The 27707-nt window shown below is 38.7% G+C and overlaps 2 protein-coding genes across 3 annotated transcripts; both read right to left on the reverse strand.

Moving 5' to 3' along the window:
• Positions 1-6704: 6704 nt before the first annotated feature.
• On the reverse strand, positions 6705-22296 carry LOC108665998 (nucleolysin TIAR). 2 transcript variants are annotated; one of them, XM_018152801.2, is made up of 3 exons: positions 22085-22296; positions 7331-9205; positions 6705-7234 (listed from the first exon to the last, which is right to left on the reverse strand). In XM_018152801.2, the coding sequence occupies exon 2, from the start codon at positions 9180-9182 to the stop codon at positions 7635-7637; it is 1548 nt and encodes a 515-aa protein (XP_018008290.1). In that variant the 5' UTR covers positions 9183-9205; positions 22085-22296; the 3' UTR covers positions 6705-7234; positions 7331-7634. The 2 variants fall into 2 exon arrangements, with proteins under 2 accessions (XP_018008290.1, XP_047740974.1); XM_047885018.1 differs by lacking the exon at positions 22085-22296 and adding an exon at positions 22020-22076.
• LOC108665999 (NADH dehydrogenase [ubiquinone] 1 alpha subcomplex subunit 2) lies at positions 14141-26635 on the reverse strand. Its single transcript, XM_018152803.2, has 3 exons — positions 26465-26635; positions 15436-15542; positions 14141-14587 (listed from the first exon to the last, which is right to left on the reverse strand). Exons 1-3 carry the CDS (start codon positions 26557-26559, stop codon positions 14499-14501), a joined length of 291 nt encoding a protein of 96 aa, XP_018008292.1. The 5' UTR covers positions 26560-26635; the 3' UTR covers positions 14141-14498.
• Between the last annotated feature and the right edge of the window lie 1072 nt (positions 26636-27707).

Raw genomic sequence — 27707 nt, forward strand, 5'->3', positions numbered from 1 at the left:
TGGTTATGTTTACCCATAAATAATGTAGCCGAGGCTACATTATTTGTGACAAATAAAGCAACAAATTAAAAGATTGCAACTAATACCTGGTTTATAGATATCAACGAATGAATCAATGCTAAGCGCAACCAATAGTTGTGTGAAGATCGCGCGGGAGAAACAAGTTCATATATAGTTCTGAAATACAATCGATGGAAAATGAGGGTCGAGACCAAACAGCAACACCAACTCGCATCATGGCCAAAATGGACTCAAGTCATAACTCTACATTACGGAAAAAAGGAGCGAACATTAGTCGAACATGAACGCAAAAACGCCGAATCACGATATGACAATCGCAAGAAACAACCAACAGAAGTTATTTCACAACTGGACAAAAACGGCCAAAATCAAAGGGATGAACACCGTTAAACAACTTTTTGCGAAAACTACCGAAACTACGAACGAGCTTTAGAACCCATGATGCACCACACAAATGTCGAAAGAATGCAAGCAAGAGCGTCAGCAACAACAAGTGTGACCCACAGACCGCATGCTCGTTATTAAGTACCTGGAAATAATAGGCCGTACCTCTATAGCCCAGCGTTCACGGGGCATTACACCGTCATCCACAACCACCAGTTTGGCTTTATTTTTATACTAGGATAGTTTTGGAAGTTAAAGGTGACAACAGTATTGGAGGGTCAAGCACAGTAAACATTTAGGCTTTGGGTTCCGCGTTTAAATAGCCCACTAAAGGATTTGTTCATTGTGGGAGAGGAGTACTTTGATAGCCATTCAGATGTCGGTTTCACAAATTTTAGGGCGATTCAAAAAACACTTGATACGTCTTGACTTCGTTCGAAATATTGACTTGATAGTTGGACCAAAATTCAATTACACAACTCGAATACACTCGCCAAAAGTTTTAAATAAAGCCAATGTTCTTCATTCTATTCTGTTCATGGCCATTATTTATAGATTTTATACTAATGACGAGCTTTTCAACGGTGCAGTGCTTCCCAAAATGTGCGAGCGCTCGTTCAAAAATTACATTGGCGGTTAGATTAGCCCGAAAAAAAACTATTTTTCAAAGTAAACTGAAAATTTTACAGTAAAATTACAGGACAATGACGAGTGATAGCTTCGACACCGGAACTCTGGACGTTGTCAAGCAAAAAAATTATAACATCAAACGGACGATACGTTCGTTATCTTTAATTGAGCCAAACTTGCGGTGGTTGTAGGAGGTGATCAAAAAAGAGGGCTCCCATTTAGAGGACCAGTCTTCTGAATACCTGGTCGAGCGTGTGTAGAGAGAGATTTGTGTGCAACAAGGTTTAGTATGAAAAAAAAAAACGAATGCTTGTGATGGTAGTCATAGACAAAACAGAAGCTACTGACTCGGTAATCAAAACATTGTGAAGATAAACAACAGGAATAAGGTAATGACAAACAAACGGCAGCAGCAGCAGCAGCGCAGTAGTATAAATAAACAACAGTAAAACAACAAGTAGTATGGAATAGTAGTAAGGCACACTGACCTGCCGCCGCTTTATAACTAATCACAACTTGGAACCTGCAACAGAGAGGAACGGGTCAGCCAGCTTACATCACTAACTAATAGACCTGTTCGTTAACCTTATTGCAGCACAGTGTTAAGCTTATGGCCATTGGCTGACACTTGTGGCAAAATAATGACATTTGTGGCACATCCCTAACACTTATGGCTCAGTGTAAACCTTGCATCCACTCGCTAACACTTCTGCCGCAGTGTCAACAACATTTGTCTGACAGTTTTTCAAAAGTTTCTACAACACTCGCAGTGCATGAACTACCCCAAATGAAATCACTTCAATATTGGAACGTCTGCCATCATTGAATTAGATTAAGAAACGAATGTGGCTCGTCATTAAATTATTGCCACATGGAAATTAAATAAATATTTTGTTCCAAGAAAAGTCACAGCACATTCAGAATTTGAGATGGAATGTCAAGGACAATGTGACTGCATTTATTCGAGAGCAGGAGTTCGTTGGAGCAGTTTGTGCACAGAGTTCTCAACCGCGATGGTTCCTCGCTGATAACTGCTCTACGCACGCAACCTCATCCGTGAATTGCCCAGGAACCACTGAAACCTAATTTAAATCTGGATGAAAAACAGAATGCTGATCATAAGGCAGAGTGATAGGAGGCTAAAGATGGCGCATTAAAGTTTTAAAAGAAGTTTTGTAACATCCTAGCGCATCAAATATGAAAGAAATTTAGTTCTTTCTAATCATAATTTGGGTCGCCAGCAAGCATGAGTTTTCAAGATGAGGTTGCGTTTTGTAAATGAAATAAAACATAGGATGAAATTTGAGATAAAGAAGTTCAAAGGAAATGGGTAAACAAAGAAATACCTAAACGATTACACGAGAAAGATCAGGTTGTATAAAAACACGAGAAAAAGTTGTGAAATACCGACTAATTCAATATCAATTTACTAACGGTATTAGCGAATTGTAAAATAATTAAATATCTTGCAAACTGTTGTGATAAATAAATATAAAATTAGAGACTTGAGTGGTGGTGGACTAAATCCAGCGAAAAAGATATTGATGAAGCGTTATAAGCAACGAAGCTGTCGAGAGCAAAATTTACTGCAGGTAAAGAAAGAAGTTATTATCAACACTTCAGAGGGTTTATCATAAACGCATCAAAAAAGATATTAGACACAAAATTCTGCAAGATCGAAATTCATCTACCAGTCAGAAGTATACATATTCGTCGAATATTCACAATTGGGATTCCGTTGACGTTTCAAAGTAAAGGAAATGGCAAACTTGATGATGAAGTTGTAGCCGCGCTCGACCTGTGATTCAATATTGGCCAAACGATCACCGGCAAAATTGATTAGTTTCAGCATACAGAGCAGGATTCAAATTACTCTATAAGTACAATTTTACAGGGTATCTTCAAGTATACATTAATGCATGCGGGCCTACAGAGAAAAAAAGTATCTTTGTTCAATGTTCGGCTGATGAACCAAGATGAACCTAGAAGCTCAAGATAAATAGGGTTAAAGGAAAGACGGTTCACCTCACAACATTTACTGCTAGTCATCTTTGTCCCCAGACAAAACTATATAATCTACACTCGTAATACGTAATTTCAAAGGTTCCGACGACACTGCATAAAAAATCTCTTCAATTGTACTCATTATACAATGGAATTCATATTGCTTTCGGCTTGCCTAGGACCAAGGTCCGTGGCAGTCAACCCCTTACCGTCTAAAGGGGAAGATTCGTCCAAGGGTTTACAATGTTTTTCTTACCAAAATTATTAATTAATCTGACGGTAAAAGGTTAAGGAATGTGCAGCACTAGTGGATTCTGCTGCTGTTGCGACTCTCGGGGAGCTTCGCTCTCTCATTACCTATCGCAATCAAAAGATGGCTATCAGTTTATCCAGTCTTCGTGATCGAACAGATCGGAATTCGAGAGTAAAATCATTGTAATTAATTTTCCACTCTTAGATAATTCATTTGCTAATTTTTGTGTTTTTTTTTTTTTTTTCTAAGACCAATTTGGTGGAACTCGAAACTGAAAAAAATGATGTCAACAACAATCGACAAAATAACCGAATCTTGAATTTGAGAGAGAAAAATGAGCAAAAAAATTTTACAGAAATGTTCCCGAAAGATTAACTCAAAGCGAAAGAGTTTAAAAACAAACTTTCAACAGCACGAAGACTGGATAATCACAGAGCAGCGGTCTCATTTTCTCCCTTCAATGAGGGTACAGAATCAGATACATGACCAGTAGACAGAACAGACTCGTTCGAGTGCTTTTAAGATTAATCATTAGTCTAAGGCTTAATTATGATTCTATTATTAACTGATCATGCCCGGAACAAACTATGGTATGCTGAAGACACAGCATAGGATTTAGAATGCAGCACTTAATGCTTCAGAGCTGCGCAGCGGCTGACGTAACCGCGCTGTGGGCACTGGACAAGAATACGTATCAAGGCCCTAAGCTTCAACTCGGTAGAGTGGACATATTAGGATTTACTATATAGTGGCATTAATTGATCCGGTCTCGCAGATAGTGATGCTATATTGCCATAGGTTTACAGTTTGCCATTCGTCAGACGCCACAGATTACGATCAGTACACGTTAGACCATCTGCATCTTACGCGGTAAAAAGAAGATAAATAACGGCTGATCGAAAACCACTAGGTGTCCATTAGAATATCCCGTAACAAACTTTTATATAATCTGCTCAAGTAATTAATTACAAAACCATCACAAAAACTATAGCAATTCATTTTTAGAAAATATAACAATTCACATTTTAAGAGTAACTTTCAACAGGAAAAGCAATGTTAAATATATACTTCACAAGAAAAGTTTTCTGCGTCCTATGGACAGACAAAGTATTCATTACGCCAAAACACTGTAAACACTAATAAAAATGTCTCCATCAAGTTGAACATGACAAATCTCATTAGATTCTCTTCAGCACGACTAGATAACAGGTTCGTCAAGTAAATGCGTCTTCACCCAATACCGCTAAAGAAAATACGCAATATAGACCAGGTCTCCCTGGATCTTGTCTCAGATGTTCGCATAAAGTGGTTGAGGCTAAGCGCGATATATATAATAGGGTTCTCATTGTCATCCTGGTTATTGAAGGATATTAATCCGTATGAAAGAGTTTCATAAAAATAGCGACCATGTATTAATCGTACACCGCACTTGGTTATAGTGCATTGGATCGTTCACGACTATACGGAAAATTATTCGTATGAATGGTGGAAGGTCTATACAATGCATGTCTTAGAGAATTGAAAATATTTTGAAAACTTGCAGCGATAAAGATAGCAATCATTTCGTACTTCAAGTCCATTGAGGAAGACACGGAATTGGATTTTGGTTATAAAAATCTATAGGCGGAGTTTTGATTGGCCAATACACCCTGTTAGTGCCCAGCCACTTTTTCCGGTAAAAATATCCTCTTGAGCAAATTTCCCAGAATTCGGCTATCAGAATGACGAGAAAATCAATTCCGTGATTTGAAGTACGTTTCGAGTGGACTTCGAAACTAAAAAAAAAAATCCCGTTGGAAATGTAAAGGGACTTTAGACTATATCCCTAGCGTCTACCTCTTGACCATGATTTCTACGCTAACTGCCAAACATAAGCCAACCTACGATTTATCCTACGATATACCAACGTCAGTCACAGACGCGCTTGATGCGAGTTTATTAACTGGCAAGCGAGGGGAGAGTGACAGTCCATGAAGGGATCAGGATACCGCATGAATATCATTACAGGGTCTAGTGGGGCATTATTGCGACTACAGTCTTCATAGCTTACTAACTGCCATACTACATATACTTTATTGCACCGATTGTGCTCTGCCTTAAAGCTAACCTCTACGTTAAATTATTGAGTGCTCTCGCTCTCACTGTGCACTCCACAAGCGTTAAACACTAAGGGGAAGCTAAGGGATAATTGGATAGAAATCATAAATGATCCCTGCAGCTGATGATAGCGGGATCATGGAACTACTGAAGATAACTATGCTGAAGTATCGATAAAGCAACACTCTCACTGAATGACATTCTACTCAAATACTTCTAAGGGTTTCGTTGCTGTTCGCTGCGGCAGGAATTTCGGCTACAGTTACAATTATTGCCCAGATATTCGGAATAAACGCAGATTGCCGGACTGCGTCTAAGTATAACTTCGTCAGATGTGTTCAGTAGACACGGATCAGACGAACCTTGATGAAGGTGAACGATTAATTACCAACAATTAACGAAGCGGAAACGACGAATCGGCAATTTCTGCATGACGAAAAAGTTAGATCAAAATCCGTTTTTTTCACTTGAAGGCTTGCGGTTTTTACGGTTTTCGGTGAAATTGTCTCTCAAATCTTAGACACTTTCGAGCCTAACAACGTTGTTTCTCATCGCCGAGAAAGTCTAGACGATGATATCATCGAAGAGTGCCATGATGTAGCAGTAATGAGAAAAAATACTGCATTAAAGCACGTCGCCAAGATAATAAGAGACTTTGTCAAGTGATTTACTTAATTGAATTGACGTGAGAATCACGGAGTAACGTAATCCTGAACTCGGCTGCAGGGCAACACAGCTACCAACCACAGCACGAGCGACTACACTTCATACGAGAAACTTGCGTTCGCTTAAAGACAACTGAAAAGATGGAACCGGGAAAATTCAAACTTTGTCCGAGCAAAGGATTGAAATGCAAATTCTGGTTACAATAAAAAGAAGATTTGTATAGATTGGGCCCAATGTTTAGAAGTGTGGAAAATTTTGCATACAAACAATGTCATAGAATATCTTATTAGCGTCAAATGTAAACACTTCAAGCTGGGACTATTCACTCCTTCCTGCAGTGGAAGTGTGCAATCAGAAAAATAAACGGTCCTAATTCTGCCCAAAGGAAATACTATGCAAATGACTTCTAAATTTAAACTGAACTGATTTAAACTGATTTAACATCTGGAGGATAAATTCTATTAATTTGAATTAAAATTCAGAACCATTTTGAGTATCACAAATACTGAAATGAAAATGGGAAAATATTAAGGAAAAATTGTGAATAAATAAGTGAGAAAATATTGAAGCTCAAATAGCATTTACTATGATAACAAAACTATTATATATGAATGCCTGCTTTACATCAAGAGGAAAAATGAACGCCTGCTGTGGCTGATCTGTATTTACTACTCGTTACATGGGCGTAGCGAAAGAATTTCTATAAGATTAACCAAAATTGTCAGTAGACCAGAACCAAACATGGAGTTTTGCTAAACTATAGCGCACAAAATGCAAACGTTAACAAGTTTGAAGTGAAATCAACGCAATTCTAGTAACGCAGAAGTTGGGAAAAGTCGCGCTAGAGACAAGACATAAAACTTATTCCGAGTCCTTTAATTGATAAATAAATAATAAGACTCAGAACTTCCACAATAATTCAATATGACAGTGAATGGAAAGTGATGACAAAGCAAGATTAATTGAGATAATTAAACGAAGTTATTTTGTCGTTATATAAAATAATTTTTGACCACAATTTTCGTAGCACAAGCGATCGTTGGTAAGATGAATACATCGATTCTCATTAGTCTGATAACTGTAAAAATACGCGAGGGACAGCGAACTGCTACAGGACGCTTGGTATTGCATAAGTTACAATCGGTAATTAGTCGTTGCTAATTAACTTTACTTCAAAAGCTCATTAGAGTGTACGGTATTCGCAATGCAGATATAACCGCATCATGTCTTCAATGCAAAACAAAATCAAGTTTGAATTCCGATTTACTTCAAAACCTCATTAGAGTGTACGGTATTCGCAATGCAGATATAACCGCATCATGTCTTCAATGCAAAACAAAATCAAGTTTGAATTCCGTAAAACAAAGCGCCTTCTCTGCACAGAAAGACAACCGCGCCATAGAAAAAAACACGCCTAACTGCAGAAAAAAATGCACCGAGCTCGTAATGCAGAGAACACACAAGTCAACTCTGTAGGACTGCGGGGCTACAGAGACGGTCACTGGTACAGAGACGGTCACTGGTACAGAGGAAGGATGAGCTCAAGAGGAGGTCGAGCTGAGAGAAGCGCAGGTCAGGATCATTGCTGTGGCACGAGAGGATGTCCAGCAGACGCGGCGGGGTACGTTTGGTACATCCACATGTACCCAGGAGGAGGGGCCACGGTGGGGGCCTGGGACGCCGCCATCTGGTACTGGTGGTGTACAGGAGAGGTGGCAGCCACGGGGTGGTGCGGGGAGGGAGCAGCGGGGGAAGACGGCACGGTGGCGTAGTACTGTGGCAAATATGACGAGGGCGCCACTGGGTGGCCGGGGAAGGCAGCGTGCATGGGTGCGCCGGCCTGCTGAGGGGACATGTGCGGGCCAGCGGCCGCTGCTGCTGCGGCCACAGCGAGCGCATGCTGCTGTTGTTGCTGCTGAGCCATGGCAGCAGCTGCTGCGTGCTGGGAGTAGTACTGCCAGTAGCTGATGGCCTGCTGGTTGGCAGCAGCGGCCGCAGCTGCCGCGTAGTGAGGATGATGAAGGTGCATATGTTGACCGGGCACCGTGACAGTGCCAGCGGGCGGCGCGCTGTACTGGGCAATGGACACGGGAACCGCGCCTACGATCGGCTGCCCTGCCACGGCTGCTGCCATTTGCTGCATGCCTACGGGCACGACGGCATTGGCGTACGCCGCTGCCACGGGGGACACAGCCACTGGCTGGGTGGACATTGTAGGGGTGGCCACGACCGCGGGGTGCTCAAGGACGGGTGACGTGGCCGTGGGTGGCTGAGGCTGTCCCTCAGGTCCAGTGTCTTTGCCCCACGAGCAGCGGATCGTCTGGCCGTTGAGGTTGCTGTTGTGCTGGGCAACGATCGCTTGGCAAGCGTGCTCCTTACACGTGTATTTGATGAAGGCATAGCCTTTCTCTTTAAATATCTTGATCTTGTCAATAGCCCCGTAGGAATGGAAGGCTTGCTGCAGGGATTCCTCGGTGACGTCTTGCTTCAGTCCCCCGACGAAGACGGTCGTGTTGGTGCCGGTGGTTTGGCTGAAGACTTCGTCGTAGTCCAAGGCATTGGGCTCAGGTTTGCTCTCTTGAGTGACACTAGGCAGCTTGCGCGTCGCCCAACGAGCTTTGATCATCTTGCGCCCAAGCCACTGACCATTCATGTTCTGAATGGACACCTCCGCATCGTACTTTTTAACAAAGACCACGAAACCGTAGCCACGGGACTTGTACGTCTGTGGGTCCTTGACAACCTTACAGTCAGAGATCTCACCAAAGACCCTGAACGCATCCCTGAGCGCCTGCTCGTCTATCTCAGGACTGAGCTCCCCGACATACACATGAAAGTGTCGTGTCGTGTCTACCTTATTGGCTTTGTTCTTGTTGCCCTGACCAGTCGCCCAGTCAACCCTCATTCTGCGCGTCTGGAGCATCTTATCATTCATCATGGTTATGGCATGAAGCGCGCTTGTGTGGTCAGCAAACTCGACAAAACAATAAGGGTCACTATTGGACTCGTGGAACATTTTACAGCTTAAAACCTCACCCAATTGATTGAAGAGAGCACGGATGAGTTCCTCGGTCACTGATAGGTCGAGGTTTCCCACGTACAGAGTGCAGTTGCTTTCCCCAGTCATGTTTACACTGCCAGTAAAACTATCTGCAAATAAGGGAACACACAATTAACAAGTAATTCTAGTACCGTATACATCTATATTATTGCAACAATACATTCAATCTATGATGAATGATGAATTTAAGAATCCAATACACAGCCACCCTGATATTTGAAGAATTAGCACAGCAATAAGCATGTGAAAACTTAAGGTCAGGGAGGTTTTGAGGTACCAAGCCAAAAGCACACTCACACCAATAGTCAAGAAGGAAATAAGGGCCAGTTGAAAGCACACATTTCCAAAACATGATACTCTAGAAACAAAAAAATAACTGAAAAGCTCAAAATAACAAATCTGGAATTTCCATTCTTAAAAAAATTAAAAGCATTTACTCTTTAAAAGTTAGGTGCAGCTGTTAGAAACATGTTTACATGGCATTGGTAACTACAACTGACTGATAGATTAAAATAAACTGCACATGACTGCACATTAAAATAAACTGCACATGACTGCATGCATAAACTGTATGCTGCATGGCAGCAAACTTGAGGTAGTTAGCTAATCATGACCTCATCTTATGCATGACTATAACCTTTTGACTCTGGCAAACATTTTCACACTAATGTTAATCAAGAACAAGTTACTGCTGGAATTCAAAAATTGTGCAGATTAATACAACAGCACAATTAAAAATTGTGCTGTATGACTAGATCAATACATATCAAGGCTGTGCTAGGCAACACAGCTTAGATTTCATGGTATCCATATGTATATTTTGAGCTTTTTTTGAGAGTAAAGTAAAATAATATAGTCCTTATATAGGTATATTTTGAGAGTTTTTGAGAGTAGAGTAAACTAATATAGTCCATATATATTTTTTTGAGCCTTTTTTGAGAGTAAAGTAAAATATAATAGTCCTTATATAGGTATATTTTGAGAGTTTTTGAGGGAAAAATAAAATAATATAGCCCTTGTATTTTATTTCAGGTAATCATAGAAATGTTTAGATTTCAATTATCATCACCTTGCCAGCAGCTGAGAATTTAAATAAAAATTTTAAATCTCAAGCTTGCTCTTCAGATGACCAAGTATAAGAGAGAAGAGAAGCCATCACCAGGGAAGTGAAATTAGATTTATGAAGACAGTCATTATGGAGGAAATAACAACAGAAATTGGTCCAACAGTTGAATTTTGTTGTTCAGCAGTCAGTTTTCTATGATAAAAATTATATCCTAAATATGTAGAAGTATTTGAACATTCTCAATATATGGAGGGATCTGAATCTAAGTATTTTGTAAGCATGGTTAATTTTTTTTAATATCACAGAAAGCTAAGCATATGGATTGTCAAGGCTGTAAGCAAGTAAGGAAAAAATGCCTGTTGATTAAGATCTTGTTTTCTTCTTGAGATATTAAAAACCAGGAATATGGTCAAATGGGGTAAGAGTTAATACAGGATCGCAGCCTTCAAGGGGTAAGAAAGGACCAGCCCATGGCATGCATTCTAATTGCACTGAATCTAATTTGATAGAAGAATATGTTAGAGCAATCATTTCATGTCATTTCAGTGTTTGTTTCAACTCTGTTCTGCAAATAATGATTTTTTGGTTAATTATTAAAGAAAACCTATGTAAAGAAGGGTCACAAAATAGTCAACCCTATTTGGGAAATAAGCTCTGTCTATTGACAAAAAATTTTTTGGTCAGGTTTGTGGATGTAGGCAGGTAACCTCAAGTAATAAGCAACTTTTGAGACATGCTAGGCATTCCTACCTGCTACCATCACTGCCTGAGATCTATTCTTAAATGGGGCAATAAAATACTCAAAAAAAAACTTTTTAAAAAACCACGTTTTTCTTGTGGACTAAAAAGTAGAAAATAAATTATGGCTTGCCTCAAAAAACGCGGGTCAGGCTGTACATTCACCATAAAATTTCCAAAATTCGTGTGTTGTGTGCTTTTCGCTTTAATCATAAATCTGCTCAAATTAAATTCAGTGCAATTAGAATGCATGCCATGGGCTGGTCCTTTCTTACCCCATGAAGGCTGCGATCCTGTCTTACCCCATTTGACTATATACCAATTTGTCATTCATAGTACATTTATACTAAACCATGAATAACAATGCCTCAATATAAATTAAAGACTACCACTCAATATTTTTAAATATATGAAAAAATCAAAAAAATACAAAAAAAATTGAAAAAATAAAAAAAATCATGATTTTTTTATAAAAAATCAAGTGATTTAATCACGTGATTTAATCATTTTGATTTAATCATTGCCAACCCTGTTTTGCTGCCATTTGTTTCTGTTGTAGTGGTGGCCAAAGTCACCTGAGTTGACAGTAGTGGGATCCTAATGGTAAATGAGAGATTTTTTAGACCCAGTTCAGTTCAAATTGGCTGATTCAGGTCAAAATATTATTCACTAATCACTATCATATGAGAGTAAATGCTGGGTATGTTAACATTAGTGAAGGTCAACAAAAAACCCTCATTTGCCCCCATACACCAGATTAATACATTGAAAACGGTTTCATTCTGGCACAGTGGTCAACAACAACTTTTTGTTGACCTTCCATACTGAGTTGAACTAAAAAATTGAGCAAAAGTCACCTGCAATTTAGAGATGAGATGATAACATCCATGATAGCAGTCAAATTCCCCATTCCTATGGCCCTGGACTAGTTTGATCAGAAGAACTTAACAATCATAGATACTAACCAATCTGTGATACCATGCAAAATTTGTATAAAATTGTGAGACAAATCAATCCTTCACACCTAATTTCAGTTTTTGTAAATTATAATAGGCCCCTTCTCTTATTTTAAACTGAAGGAGCTTAGAATATGCCATTGAAAAAGGTGAAATTGGCCAAAATCGTGGGAATATTGGGCTTCTGCCCAATTTTCCAGTTATGAGATACTAACATTACAGCCATTACCATAAAAAAATAGTGAAATCTTAAGGGGGGTATCGCCTCCAGAAAAACTTCCACATTTACAAACGGATCTTTCTGAAACTTCACACATATATGTAAAACCAAAATACAAGCACATTTTGTTTGTATGATTTTTTGGAAAAATTCATAGAAAATGTGAAATTCCTAGGAAAACAAAAAAATGGGGTAATTTAAAAATCCTCTCACAGTTTTCAAGCTAAAGCATCGAAAGAATACCATTCGATTTGTAAAGACCATACCAATCAAGTAACACAGCCCAATTTTTTATTTTGGCCTTAGTTTTTGTTACACCCATTTTCCCGTTTTCTTCTGGTTTCCCTCCCCCTCCCCCATTTTAATCCAAACTATGCACAAATCTAAAAAAGGGCTTCATTACTTGATAGGTATGGTCTTTACAAATCGAATGGTACCGTCAAACGGGGTAAAAAGGGACGGTTTTGAGCGTTTTTTGTAATTAACTTCTTACCATGAAACATTTCATAAACAAGTTTGGGCTCATTTTAAAGGTCTTTGCAGGGGCTATCATTTGGCATCTCCAAAAAAATTTCATATGCTATTTGTAAGGTGCTAGACGCAATATAAAAGGCTCCTGAATTAATCTGGTAATGGGGTAAAAAGGGACACTTGAAATAAAACTCAATTTTAAACATTTGAAGCATGCAGAGTGTACTCATCTATTACTAACACTACTCTGAAGTCCTCCTCTTCCTTTGTAGATGATGTAAATGTAGAATAAATGAAATTTTCTGTGATCTTTACTTGGTTTTTCTTCATTGATATAATATTACCTTATCCATACATTACCGTATTATTAATGTGATATTACTGTATCCATGGACATGCCATTGAGCATTGACAAAGGCCTTGTCCACTGCAAGCTTCATAGTAAATCGGAAAGTGGCTGGCAGAAAATACAAACTGTTCAGAACTCTGCCCTGAGAATTGCCACAGGACACACACGCGACACCAACGCACAACATCTTCACGACGAAACATCTGTCCTGCCTCTGAAGAACCACGTGCAGATGACGGCCTCGCAACTGAGGGAGAAGAGTAAACTGGAAGAACACCCACTGAGAAGTCTGATGAATCAAAAACCAATCAGACTCATGAAAAAAAAACATACACAACAGTGAGTATAGCATAAAAGTGTACGACTGTAACAACAACAACAGCGATAGCAGCGTGGAGGTGAATAGAAACATGAAGACGTTGCATACCACCGCAGTCGAGAGATATCTAGAGTCGAGAACACCCAACAAGATTCTAAACGCACCAGCACCTAAAGTAAACGGAACAGAGAGGACTTTGGACCGAGGCATGAGGCGTACATTGGCGCAGTTAAGGGCGGGGAAATGCCCAATGCTTAGAGAGTACCTCAATAAGATCGATGAGGCTAGTTACCCAACACCATCATGCCCTCTGTGTCAAAACCACACCCACAACACACATCTGTTTGGGTGTGCTGAAATTCCAACCAGCCTGCAGCCTGAAGATCTATGGAATAAGCCAGTGGAAGTGTCCCAACTAATCAGAGTGTGGCAAGACCGACTCGGCGCTCCGGAGGGGGTTGGGCCTGGGCGGCACTCAGTCGAGTGACGTTTTGGTGATCATCATCATCACGCACGGTCTTACGAGATTCTGCCACCCGACCATCGTATAGCCATCAGTATCAGCTTAAGCTCTGACAATTTTAATTTTTACAATAGAATGCGTAACTGCTTCGATTTTTCTCAATTCAACAAATTTATGCAGCTATATCAATGGAACTATCAGACTATAATTGGTCATGCTACATTATATCGCAGACATACATAAATTTTACAGGCAAGAGAACTCTATAACTAATGTTTTATTGAGTAAAATGAGCGCTAGCTAAGATACGAACTTGCAGCAGTATATACCTACGTACAAGTGACGAGTTAAACAAGATTTCGTGAAAAATTATTGGACAAACAATGTCAATTATCATTCTTTAATTCTGCTCGAATGTTGCGGGAAAAATATGAAACACACGTTAGCATCAATATAATATATTAATTAAGGAGGTTCCGACACGCAACAACTGCAATATGCAAGTAATGTATTGCAAATATGAAATTGATGACAACCAACAATTTTGTTATGAAACAGAAATACGAATGCGATTTGAACCAAATCACTAAACTTCTCAATTTAATTAAATGACCAATAACAACTCTGGAATAATAATTTTGGTTTCTCCAATCACGATTTCGGGAAGAAATTGATCTCAAGATGCAAGATAGACTTGTGGCAATAGTAATTCATTCATTCACACATCAACAACAGTGAGATAATATTTACACGAGGAAGCTTGTCTAAGATAATACGTTGTATTTAAACACCTATCGCGGTTAAGCCTTTCTGTTGAGTTTGGCCAAGCTTGCACCCACTTGCTCGGCAGACAAACCATCCAGGGGCACGGACACTTCTTCACCACGACCTGTGTCGAGTTCAGAGAAGTTATCAACTTTTAACAAGACACTGAATTCGCAAAAATTTAGTTACTAAAGATGCCGTTGTAGAATAAGAGAGTGCGCCTTCATTTGAGCAGTTTTGTATATGACAGGTTATCTGAGAGGATCTGCAAAGTTAGCTAGCTAGACTCATAGGTATTGTCTACAATTGGGCACGATTGATTCAGCAGAACTTGATCACGCATGATGGGGTTATCAACAACGGTGCGATTATATATATAATAATAAACTGGAGCTAAGATGCTATTCTTAGTTATAAACCGGACAGAGCTTACGATGAGCGTTTCCTATTATACATCGTTGTTGAGACACACCCCAAAAAAAAGTTAGTCTATGCAGGCATTGAACCACCTTGCTTTATTCAAAATATTACTCTCTCAGACACGACATGAGAATTTATGCGACATGAGAATTTAACTCTTAATAAATTTTCCATATGAATATAGCTCATTGCATTCAATTGCACTTTATTAGTAAATATGTTCATGGTATTAATAAATCTTATAAATATTGAATTTTAGATCGACCCAAAATGAGCCAGAACACATAAAATGCTTGAAATACCTATACTCTTTCAAGAGCCTAATTAAAAACCCCATCCAAAAAGGGTGCACAAAAATATTTAAAACATAATAGTAGGTAATAAGTTCATTTTGATACCTTCAAACGGCTTCTAAAAATTTGCATCTATGACATTTCTTCTTGGCAATAGCGTGAATGTTGCAAACAAATGAAGTGTCCATCATACAATTTAAGAGTATAAAGAAGGACAAGTGGCTGCAATGATAGAGACATACCAGTATATAACACTCACCATATCTTGCCCAAGCCTTTGGTACCACTCCAGAACACTCGCGCACCAAAATAGGCAGGGTGGGGTTGGCCTTTTTCAATTCAACATAGCTGCTCTCAATGAAGTCCCTGAAAAGCATTACTTTCTTAATGAGAAGTTCTATAAAAATTAAATTCAATTGATATATACCGGTACCTACTAATTAGCTTAGGGTAAAGTTTATGTTTTACTAGGGACTATGCATTTTTAATTTTGTTATTGAAATTTTGATAATTTAGACCTTGTCATTGGTAAATTAGGTAATCATTTATCTTTTTTGTTATTTGTTAAAAGTCTGTTCAGCACATGATTTCTAAGTGGTCAATAGTTGGAAATTCATTAACTTGAGTATTTCATTATAGTTCTCCTTAATTCTCTGGGTGATATTGCTAGATTCAACATAACTTTATTTTCTCCTGGCTTGTCATTTCCTTTAAAAAAAATTTGAGGACATTTGTTTTTGTTCAATTCTGCTTGCATTGTGTTCCTCCCTTGGTCTATCCTCAGGCCATTTTCTTTATTCCAGCCTCATTGAACACATTTTTTTATAAAATCATCAATTTCAGTACTGTATTGATTTCTCTTTGTTCCTGCCTTTCCAATGATTGCGAAAAATTCAATAATTGTTACAACTCCGAGTCAATTTGAAAAGTGCTTAAATAATTGAACTAATAATTGACTGATTTAATATCAATAAATAATTTAATAATTGTCTGATTTTTAAATTGTATTCATTTAACCAAAATCTTCTTCTATAATTTGATGGAGTCAACAATAAGTTACTTGAGACAGTTTCTCAAGTTGGTCAATACTTCTATGTAGATATTCAGGGATTAGGTACCAATTTTTTCCCCAGTGTGGTGAGTGGAAGGTCAATTAGCATGAGGTTGATCATTAATTGCCATTTCCCTTTTTTTTGAAGCAGTAAAACCTCTCAAAAACTTGCATTCTCCCCAGAGCATATTCTTAGTAGGCATAGGTAGCATATTCTAAAAAATCCACTATCATCAACAAATGATGAACGTGCCAAAGTAGTCACAAAAAAAATCAGCAATTGTGGAACACAGCCATCAAGGGCAGTAACACGTGGCACACTAACTTAAGAATTTCAGTAGCATATGCACATACAAGTAGAATGCAGTGCTATCAAAACTTCACCCACCACAGTGACAGTCAGGTTTTCTTTAGCTCACCCCTTGTACGTATACACCATTCTGTTGTCAACATGTTAAAGATCCCCTCAACCTCAAGTATTAAAGTAAAGGCACAGCATGGCCAAACAGCTGCTGTTAGTTTCAGGGGGTTAATGGTTTTGGCTAATTAGAAAGGTTTTACATCTCATCTCAATTTTGTATTCATTCCATGAGAGTCTATGGGCTATGGGCTAAATGATAAGAATTTAATTCAATTCTTTCTGTTGCAGCTCTAACTATTCATCTTCACTAGCCCATGCTGCTTACTATATAAAAATAATTAATTTATCAATACTATTTATACTCTTTGCAAAAATGCCATGTGCCTGCAGCCACTGTTCCGGCCAGGATAATCTTCATAGAGGCTACATGCCAGCATGTGCCTATGCTGTCTTTCACACTTATCCTGCCTCCCCACCTAGCTGCCCAATAACATAAGGGTAGGTCCAGAAAGTTTTATTCTTGCAGCAAGTTGTGGCTAGTGTGGAGGAAGACCTGCATGATGGGGTGTGGTCTCCATGAAGACTATACTGGTGTGAGCAGTGGCTGCTGGCTCATAGCACTGATGGGACAAAGCAAGCAAGTTCAAAGGCTAATATACTCAGTTGATTTGTAGCAATTGCCCATCCTGGAAGTGGCAAACCAGGGTGCAGAAAGTGGGCGAATGTCAAAATATATTTGGCAACGCATCAGCTGCAAGATTTACGCCTTCTGAAAATCTTGCCGACACATTTGGATTGAAATTATTGCATTCAGAAATTCCTTCGAAATTACTGCTAATCTGAAAGACCTCAAGTGCACACAGCAAGGTTTCCAGTACGCATGGATCAGGATGCAGTGAAGCTTGTCCAGAAATCAGTTTCGAGGCCTGTAAGTGTTGCAGTGCGTGGACTGAAAGGGATATACTATCAAAGTTGCTTGCAGCACTTTCTTATTAAAAATTACCCAGCGACAGATCTTGAAAATGGTTGGTGATGCTTTGGGCTAAAAATCCATATCTTGGCAATGCTACTTGCACCCTCTGCATCCTGGGTGGGGAATAGGGAGGGAGAGTGATATGTCAGTTTTTCCAGGCACTTAATGCTACTGGTAGTTCTAGGACCATCACTGGCTTGCTGATCTGCCAGAACCATTTTATTGCATTACACAACACCCTGGAGTCTGGACAAGCCAGGTTCTCCTTTATCAACCAGAGTTGGATGAATGGCTGAGTTGACCATGAGCTGGCTTCCCAGAACCAGAACAACTTGTCCTCAGTAGAACTCGAACCCGGGAGTGGGGTTCGAGAGACTGAGTCTCTCACCACTGGAGCTCTGAGGCCTGACACGCAGCTCTGAGGCCTCTGCAAAAAAGTGAGTCAGCCAGAGAGGCAGAGCCTTGCTAAAAATGTAAGAATATGTTCATTTGAGAAAAATTCATCAACTGGATGGGTAATTCAAACTATCAGCATTCAGCTACTAGCTAAATAATAAAGACTTTTCCAAATAAGTTTTAGAAGTGCTCAGCAAGCTGTCTCCTGGATGGGCTTGACTGGGTCTCTAAGGGGAGCACAAGTTTTGGAATTGGTGCCAGCAGTTTTTTCAGCAGGAATCAGCAGCCAGGACAGACCAAACTTTCACCTTCAGACATGTCTGAGACTCAGGGACCCAGGGCCAAATAGGAGCTGGCTAGGGGCCTAGGACCATTGAATCACAGAAACAGGTAAAACCTTCAAAGTTACTTATACAGAAACCACCACTCCACCAGCATTATCTCCAGAAATAGCCTCCTCTGCATCCTACAAGACTCCAAGTCAGGCAATGCCAGATGGTCAGTCAGGTCAGATAATGTTGGCAAGCCAGTGGTTTCAGAAATGTAGTTTGAGTCTTTGAGTTGCTTGGCAGTGACAACTGTACTGAGTAGGTACTGTGACATCAGCAACTGGCAATAATTGGATAGGGTAAACGCACCATATTCCAACACTGTGGGTAATTCTGACAACCCTTAACTTTTTCCTTTATGTTAAGCTTGGTCTTACCGTCTTAGTACCATGCATTTGTAGATGGTTGAAATAGTGACGTCATACTATTGTGCACCAGATTTCCGTAAAACACGAGGTCTAGTGGGAAAATGTTAAGAACCGCAGAGCAAAAGTACAAGTCAACTAGTGAGAGCATCAAAATGCGCATGAAAGTTGATAGTTTACCTTGCTTTACTAAATAGTGACAAACTGTTTGTGTAGAAAGAATATTATGGTTTGGGACTTTTAAATAAGTCTGTGAAAGAAAAACCTGAATCAGAGCTTAATTTGTCAGGGAGAGTTGTTTGCGAGAGCAGAACTGAGTTCTTATAAGCTGGTTCCCACAAGTCAGTGCTGGGCACAGAAGGCAAAACGTATATCATTCAGTCAGGAATGACCTAAAGCGAAATGACGTTTCGTCAATCATTGCCAATGTTCATCTTCATAGGTACCATAATCTTGGTAAGCGTCAACAGTATAATTCTGTGATAGTACGAAAACGAACATCGTCAGACTACACCGTGTTGCTAAGTGTTCATGTTCTTATTTTTTTTTAAATAAACATGGCTAACGTCCAGCATTTAGCCTGATTTCACATGGTTTATGAGCATCAGCTAATTGGTTATCTCGCATCGGAAGCCAGGAATAAACCTCTTGAACCAAGTGGAGTAAACAAAGCATTGTTCTCCACCAGCATGGGGATCTACATTTCGTATGGCCGGCCATCTGAAGCATACTAAAGTGACTTCGTAAGCATCTTAAAGTGACTTAGTGATAAGGAAGGACAAGGTAATAACAGCGATTAGAACACTCGTACATGAGCTCGTTTTTATGGGACGTTGACCATTCATTGTAGAGCGACCTATAAATGTAAGAAATCCTACTTTACGAACGTGAAAGCCAATAAGTTTTCTGATTCTGACGAACACAGAAACACATGAAAAGATCCTCTGAGTTGCAGGTTAATGGCAAATTGTGGCTTCCGAACTTTATCCTATAAGGTTGGTTTCTCCTTTAAAATAACATTGATTGTTCACTCGGCGGCCGCTTTTGGACGTGATACTTTTCAAAGTTTGAGTGTGTCATTGTTTGAGATCTGGAACCGTTAATTAAACTGCTTTTACACCAGCCGCCCCGTAACCCCAGGTATCGACCACATTCGTACCATAAATCCCCTTTGTAGTTCGCGACTTCTACCTCGTAAGGTTCTGAACTGAGCAGGCGTACTGCTTAAATTGAAAATAGACTACGATCTTAATATGGACTCCTAACCTTCTTAACAAATGCAGGTAATTGAAATATTCAAACCCTCTTTTGGTAACTAATACTTGAACATGTAACTCACTCAGACAAATCGTTAGTTTGTTTCAATTTTTTACAATATTGTTGCCGAGTAAATAACAGCCGGCAATATAATCCCGGAAATTGTTATTTATATTCAGTAGTAAAATGCGCACGTGTTGTACATATGCAGCTGTAATGGCTCTGATAGATGCAGTAAACGAAATAGGTTTCAACCCAAGTCGAGATATTTGGTGATTCTACACCTCCGCATGCAATGACTAATAATTTCATATATTCGTATGTGGGTAATTAGGTAATTAACCTAGAACTGCCGCAAATTGACTTGGATCTCCACCAATCCTGAAGAATACGTGAATTTTATGACTGCGGAGTGGTTGTAATGATTTCAGATACGGGGTTAGGTTTTTTTTTTTCAACTCGGTAATTAACCAGTAAGTGTGGCAATTGACATTGGGTCTTAACCAAACTCAAAAACTCAGTTAATTTTTAGATTCTCAGGGGCTGCAAAAATTTGAAGACTGTACGTTTAGTCGTTTTTTAATCTGGTAATTCACTAATAACTGCCGCGAACGAAATCGAATCTCCGCCAATTCATAAAGTAAGTTCGTTACGAAACCTGCGCAGTGGCTGTGAAAATGTCAGGATATGAGTTTAGTTATTTCTGTTTCCGTGTTAATATTTTTAAAATGTAAATTTATTAAATACGCACGTAAGAACAGCTAGAAATGCGGAAGAAAAAATGCTCATCTGAGTAAATTAACTTTGTAATCTTAATTTTGATTGTAATATTTTTAAAACGTAAATTTAGCCAAAACACAACTGAGTTCATGAATTTACCAGATGATTGCCGCCATCGAATTTGGATCTACACTAAACTTGAGTTGAGTTTTACTATAATATTTAAACCACTTACCTAACCTAACAGCTAACACTATAAAACGACAAAAAATTATGTTCAAATTTCACAGATTATCAGTTCAGCTTTTAATTAAATGGAAAAATATTATTAACTCAATGTATTCAAATTTAAAATTCTCCCAAACCTCGGAATTTATTCATCATAAAACGGAATAAATCATGTTCAAATTTCACTATTGTCAGTTCAGCTGTCACTTAAACCTAAATCTAAACCAAAACCTAAACGTAAATCCAACCAAACCCAACCCAAGGCTTAAAAGAAAATAAATTGTTGCTATGAGTCTTTTCTTTTTTAACAGTCTGCTATTAGAGGGAAATAAATAAGAAAAAATAATAACACACCACGAAGGTTTTTGGGTAATACTTTAGATTAAGTGCATCCTAAAAAAGTTTTTTTTTTAATTATATGTTTTTGGGGTGTAGATTAAGAATCTGGAATCCGTTTTTGCGGTCGGCATCGGGAATTTTTAATGGAACCTGTTCCAAACTGGACCTAACCTGCTAGGTTTTCGTTGATTGGCTAGGTTTTTCCGGCCGCCGGACGGACTCCAAACATGGAAAAAACCTAGCCGATCAACGAAAACCTTGCAGGCTAGGTCCAGTTAGGAACAGGTTCCATTAAAAATTTCCGATGCCAACCGCCAAAACGGATTTCAGATTCTTAATCTACCTACACCCCAAAAAACATATAATTAAAAAAAACACCCTTTTTTGGATGCACTTAATCTAAAGTAATACCGAAAAAGCTCATTTTGCAACTCAGAATATATTTTGCACCTGATCTCTAAGAAATCCAACAAAATTCAATACCTATGCAAGGAAACAAAAGTTCCATAAATGGTTTTGGAAAATTAAAAAATCTTGTGCTAGCCTACTCAATGCAAACAACTTGTAGGTAGGACCTATGTGTATCAACTTACACTTGAAGGTGGAAACTCGGGTCAATCGTTGACGGTTGAATCGAATCAAGTTTTTTCAAAATAATTTTATTGAAAATTGTATGAAGAAATAATGATGGTGAGAATAAAGTTCTACGGCGTAATGTTTCGAAATCACACCGTAATAACTAATATTTCACAATAATTAAAGTTAAATATAAAAACTACTTATACTAGTAAAATAATAGTTTTGGCGTAGGCACTTCAACTTACCGAAAACTGTCATCAATGGAGAACTTTTCAATTCACAATTGAGTCAATGTTTTCGCTAGCCTCACCTCAACAGCATGGGAAGACTGGATGAACTCTCCAAGAATAAATTATCATAAAACTTCGAAGTCGTTTGAGCAGTAATCAAGAGTCATACTGATAAATCAAAGACGAAATTCTTTTTTAATTACGGATGTTTTCGTCTGCGAAGACAACGGATTGCATCGTTTGGTGTAATCTTGACAGCTCTTCAGGATTGCCAACAGTCATCACCTGACGGTGGCAGTCTTAGTAAAGCAAGCTTTTTTGGCAAATTTAATTAAAAAAAGTTACATTTACTTAATAAATGCCTACTATTTACAATTTTTAGAGTCTTGATAATAAAAAGACAGGCACTGTTTGTCAAATTGCCTTTATCTGATGTCAGACCATGTGAAAACATGTACGTAAGCTCCACTTTACCTAGCGATATAAGTATGAACAAACACAATTTTCTTAATTAAGGCTCAGTAACGTAGAATTGTGCGTTAGTAGTTAGCTAAGCGATTATTTAAAATTAAAAAAAAAAAAAATAAGTTGATGTACTAGTAAATCGGTGATCATGTGCATCGGTTGATTCTGTGCCTCATCTATAACGACCCTAACAATTTTGACGATAGCAAAAATTTATGTTATTTTATCAATACGGCACTGCTTTTTCCAATTCATGGCAGTTTGCAATACTTAACTTTTGTCATTTTTGGCAAAAAAATCATATGGTTCAGCAAGGCGATTAATGCATTGCCACAAAACCAAAATAAACTTGAATCAGATTAAAAAGATCTTCAAGAATGTTTTTTAATACGTGGCAATGAAATTTATATGACTATATCTAGCATCTAACCCTAGCTAAGCATGGACCACACCGTTTTTTAATCTATGTAGGTAGTGTGACGACACGTTCCTTTAGAAGCGACATTTTTGACGGGCAAAGGATGAAATGTTTTGAAAATGGCTTTGCTCGTCGATGATAACGTAACCCTTGACGAACATAGCCAAAATATGAAACTTCGTGATCAAGGATTAATACAGAACATAAAAAACAACGCAATCTATATTTTCCCATTGAAGACAATTTTCAAAAGAACAGGAATATGTCTGGAGGTTATGCATCAAAATCTTTTTGTCAAGAGTCGCTAACAACAAAATCACACCTACCCATCTAAACCCAATCGGCGGCTTTGAAGTTTAGTCCATTAGCTTCATTGTTAAGGTTTGCACGGCAAACTAAGCCCTCACGAATAAGCTAACGGTAGCAGCGGTGCGCCCCGTTCGTATCGGGTGTCTTGTCTGCAGCGGCGGCAGACGCGACATAAAGTTGGCGTTCCAGCAAGGTCTGGGACTGCTAGGTGCGAAACACTAAAAAATGATTTATTACATTTATTTTCGTTTGTTAAATGATGCATAAGTAGGATCAGGAACTGCCCTGTAGGATGCTCATACTTTTAGAGATTTGAATTAATTCAGTGAAAATTAATGAAATGAAATGCTTTGAAATGAAAAAAAAAATCGATCAAGTTAATTAAATGGTTCTTAAACAAAGCGGCGAACCTTACCAGTGTTTTCTTGCAGGTCAAGTTTTTTTCTTGCATTGCAGTTTTCTTGCAGGTCAAGAAAAAGAGCACGAGTGCACTTTACAGTAATACGTCCAAAGAAACTCCAACATTTATTAATAGGAAACCATTGTAATATGCCTGTCCGGATTTGTACTTTTTCAAAACTCGAAAATTTCATGAAATCTGCGAGTCAATCGAGTAGAATTTTCCCAAATTTCTCATTAGACCATCAACTTCTCTTAGCTTGCTAATCCTCCACTAGGCTGCCGGGACGGTTGCAAGAGTTTCTTGTTACCGAAGATGTAGCGTTCCGTTGACTCTAGTGTTGATGAGGACGCGCGGCATTCCTCTTACATTGCGCTCCAGGTTGACGCTGTAAAAGATTACCTACTCTGAACATGTAAGAAGCACGGCCAGCAAAGCGAAGAAAAACATCAACATATTAAAAGCCCTATCTGGAGCTGACTGGGGAAAGGACACGGAGACTTTTGTGAAAACCTCCAACTACAAGGCGCTGATACGTCCAGTTCTGGAGTATGGAAGTAGTATATGGGGTCCCATAACATCCATAACGTCGGAGAGTGGCTGGCAGAAAATACAAACTGTTCAGAACTCTGCCCTGAGAATTGCCACAGGACACACCGCGACACCAACGAACAACATCTTCACGACGAAACATCTGTCCTGCCTCTGAAGAACCACGTGCAGATGACGGCCTCGCAACTGAGGGAGAAGAGTACTGGAAGAACACCCACTGAGAAGTCTGATGAAGCAAAAGCCAATCAGACTCATGAAAAAGACCATATACAACAGTGAGTATAGCATAAAAGTGTACGACTGTAACAACAACAACAGTGAAAGCAGCGTGGAGGTGAATAGAAACATGAAGACGTTGCATACCACCGCAGTCAAGAGATATCTAGAGTCGAGAACACCCAACAAGATTCTAAACGCACCAGCACCTAAAGTAAACGAAACAGAGAGGACTTTGGACCGAGGCATGAGGCGTACATTGGCGCAGTTAAGGGCGGGGAAATGCCAGATGCTTAGAGAGTGCCTCAATAAGTTCGATGAGGCTAATTACCCAACACCATCATGCCCTCTGTGTGAAAACCACACCCACAACACACATCTGTTTGGGTGTGCTGAAATTCCATCCAGCCTGCAGCCTGAAGATATATGGAATAAGCCAGTGGAAGTGTCCCAACTGATCAGAGTGTGGCAAGACCGGCTCGGCGCTCCGGAGGGGGTTGGACCTGGGCGGCACTCAGTCGCATGACGTTATGGTGATCATCATCATTACGCGCGGTTTTACGAGATTCTGCCACCCGACCATCGTATAGCCATCAGTATCAGCTTAAGCACTGACAATTTTAATTTTTACAATAGAATGCGTAACTGCTCCGGAGGGGGTTGGGCCTGGGCGGCACTCAGTCGAGTGACGTTTTGGTGATCATCATCATCACGCACGGTCTTACGAGATTCTGCCACCCGAATGATTTAATATCAATAAATAATTTAATAATTGTCTGATTTTTTAAATTGTATTCATTTAACCAAAATCTTCTTCTATAATTTGATGGAGTCAACAATAAGTTACTTGAGACAGTTTCTCAAGTTGGTCAATACTTCTATGTAGATATTCAGGGATTAGGTACCAATTTTTTCCCCAGTGTGGTGAGTGGAAGGTCAATTAGCATGAGGTTGATCATTAATTGCCATTTCCCTTTTTTTTGAAGCAGTAAAACCTCTCAAAAACTTGCATTCTCCCCAGAACATATTCTTAGTAGGCATAGGTAGCATATTCTAAAAAATCCACTATCATCAACAAATGATGAACGTGCCAAAGTAGTCACAAAAAAAATCAGCAATTGTGGAACACAGCCATCAAGGGCAGTAACACGTGGCACACTAACTTAAGAATTTCAGTAGCATATGCACATACAAGTAGAATGCAGTGCTATCAAAACTTCACCCACCACAGTGACAGTCAGGTTTTCTTTAGCTCACCCCTTGTACGTATACACCATTCTGTTGTCAACATGTTAAAGATCCCCTCAACCTCAAGTATTAAAGTAAAGGCACAGCATGGCCAAACAGCTGCTGTTAGTTTCAGGGGGTTAATGGTTTTGGCTAATTAGAAAGGTTTTACATCTCATCTCAATTTTGTATTCATTCCATGAGAGTCTATTAGTTCTAAATGATAAGCATTTAATTCAATTCTTTCTGTTGCAGCTCTAACTATTCATCTTCACTAGCCCATGCTGCTTACTATATAAAAATAATTAATTTATCAATACTATTTATACTCTTTGCATTCACTCAATAGTTGGCTCCACAATACCATTATAAAGTAACACTCATGTTTAACTGAGTCATAATTTCATTCAATAGATATTATTTGACTGCATTCATGCAGCATTTTCATCTCATCTGCAACCTGAGACATTTCTAAATATTCGTGATATTACCTTCTCTTGGAATCCCAAAACTTGTAAACAATTGTGAACTAAAGTAAGATAAAAAAAATACCTGATCAAACCCACACTTCAGCATCCCATTGATTCTTACCTTGAAATTAAATAGCAACTTGAAGTTCTTTATTTTGAATAAAAAGGTATAAATAGCATTCCAATTGTTCTTGCTCTACACATTTTTCTGTGTCATTTGATTCCACCATTTTAGAGACTAAATTTGATTTTAAAGTAAAATCTAAGATATGTTAGGTATCATGGACACACCATAGAACAGCCCTAAAAAATTCCCCTTGCTATATTTCAAACCAGTAAACAATGTTCAAAAATATATATAATAGATATAAAATGGGAATATTGATAGTTTGGAACAACTCACCGGGCTCCCTTGCTTGCAGATGATGACTGGCACAAGTGCAAGCGCAGTTCTTGCACAACAGGACTAAATTTTATTGCCGCATTCCTAGTAGCCATTTTATACTATCACAGAATTTATATAAAATCTAGGATAGAGTACTGAAAACATTATTACAACAGTAATACAAGATATGTGAAATCACGCACAAATTTAACTCTTCAAGCCTTCAAGAAATGCTCTGTATAAATATGCTCGGCTAAACTCAGCCTCAGATCTCCATAGTAGCAGACCATACCATAAACACTGCATGCCAGACCAGTTTTGAGACAGCTTGAAGCAAAATAATATACATTTAAAAATTACTTTTTAATTACAACACTTCTAAAGAATCCAGTGTTTCCAATGTTACAGATGTACAATGAATTTTCGAATATTAAAAGAATTAATTTTTCAATTTATTTTATTATATAATTTTTTTTTCAAAATTATTTATTCTGTCTTTTGATTCATGCATTGCCTCCAACTTCACAGAAGTGTGCAAAATTTCAGGTCAATTAGACAGGTAAAAGTGTGTTAAATATCAGTTAAAAGATTTGTAGCTGACAAAATTATTTGTTCAATTTTTTTAATATTGAAACATTTTTTTAATTTTTAAAATCAATTATTTTGTCATTTGATTCTTGCATTGTCTCCAACTTTACGCAAGTGTGCAAAATTTCAGATAGATAGGATAAGTAGAAGTGTGTTAAACTTTGATTATAAGATTTGTAGCAGACAGACAGACAAACAAGAACTGAAGTTAAAGAGAAGTGTTGTAATAAAATGCCATGTGCCTGCAGCCACTGTTCTAGCCAGGATAATCCTCATAGAGGCTACATGCCAGCATGTGCCTATGCTGTCTTTCACACTTATCCTGCCTCCCCACCTAGCTGCCCAATAACATAAGGGTAGGTCCAGAAAGTTTTGTTCTTGCAGCAAGTTGTGGCTAGTGTGGAGAAAGAACTGCATGATGGGGTGTGGTCTCCATGAAGACTATACTGGCTTGAGCAGTGGCTGCTGGCTCATGGCACTGATGGGACAAAGCAAGCAAGTTCAAAGGCTAATATACTCAGTTGATTTGTAGCAATTGCCCATCCTGGAAGTGGCAAACCAGGGTGCAGAAAGTGGGTGAATGTCAAAATATATTTGGCAACGCATCAGCTGCAAGATTTACGCCTTCTGAAAATCTTGCCGACACATTTGGATTGAAATTATTGCATTCAGA

This window comes from Hyalella azteca, unplaced genomic scaffold (assembly GCF_000764305.2).
Source record: "Hyalella azteca isolate HAZT.00-mixed unplaced genomic scaffold, Hazt_2.0.2 contig16721, whole genome shotgun sequence".
In the NCBI taxonomy this organism is placed as follows: domain Eukaryota; kingdom Metazoa; phylum Arthropoda; class Malacostraca; order Amphipoda; family Hyalellidae; genus Hyalella; species Hyalella azteca.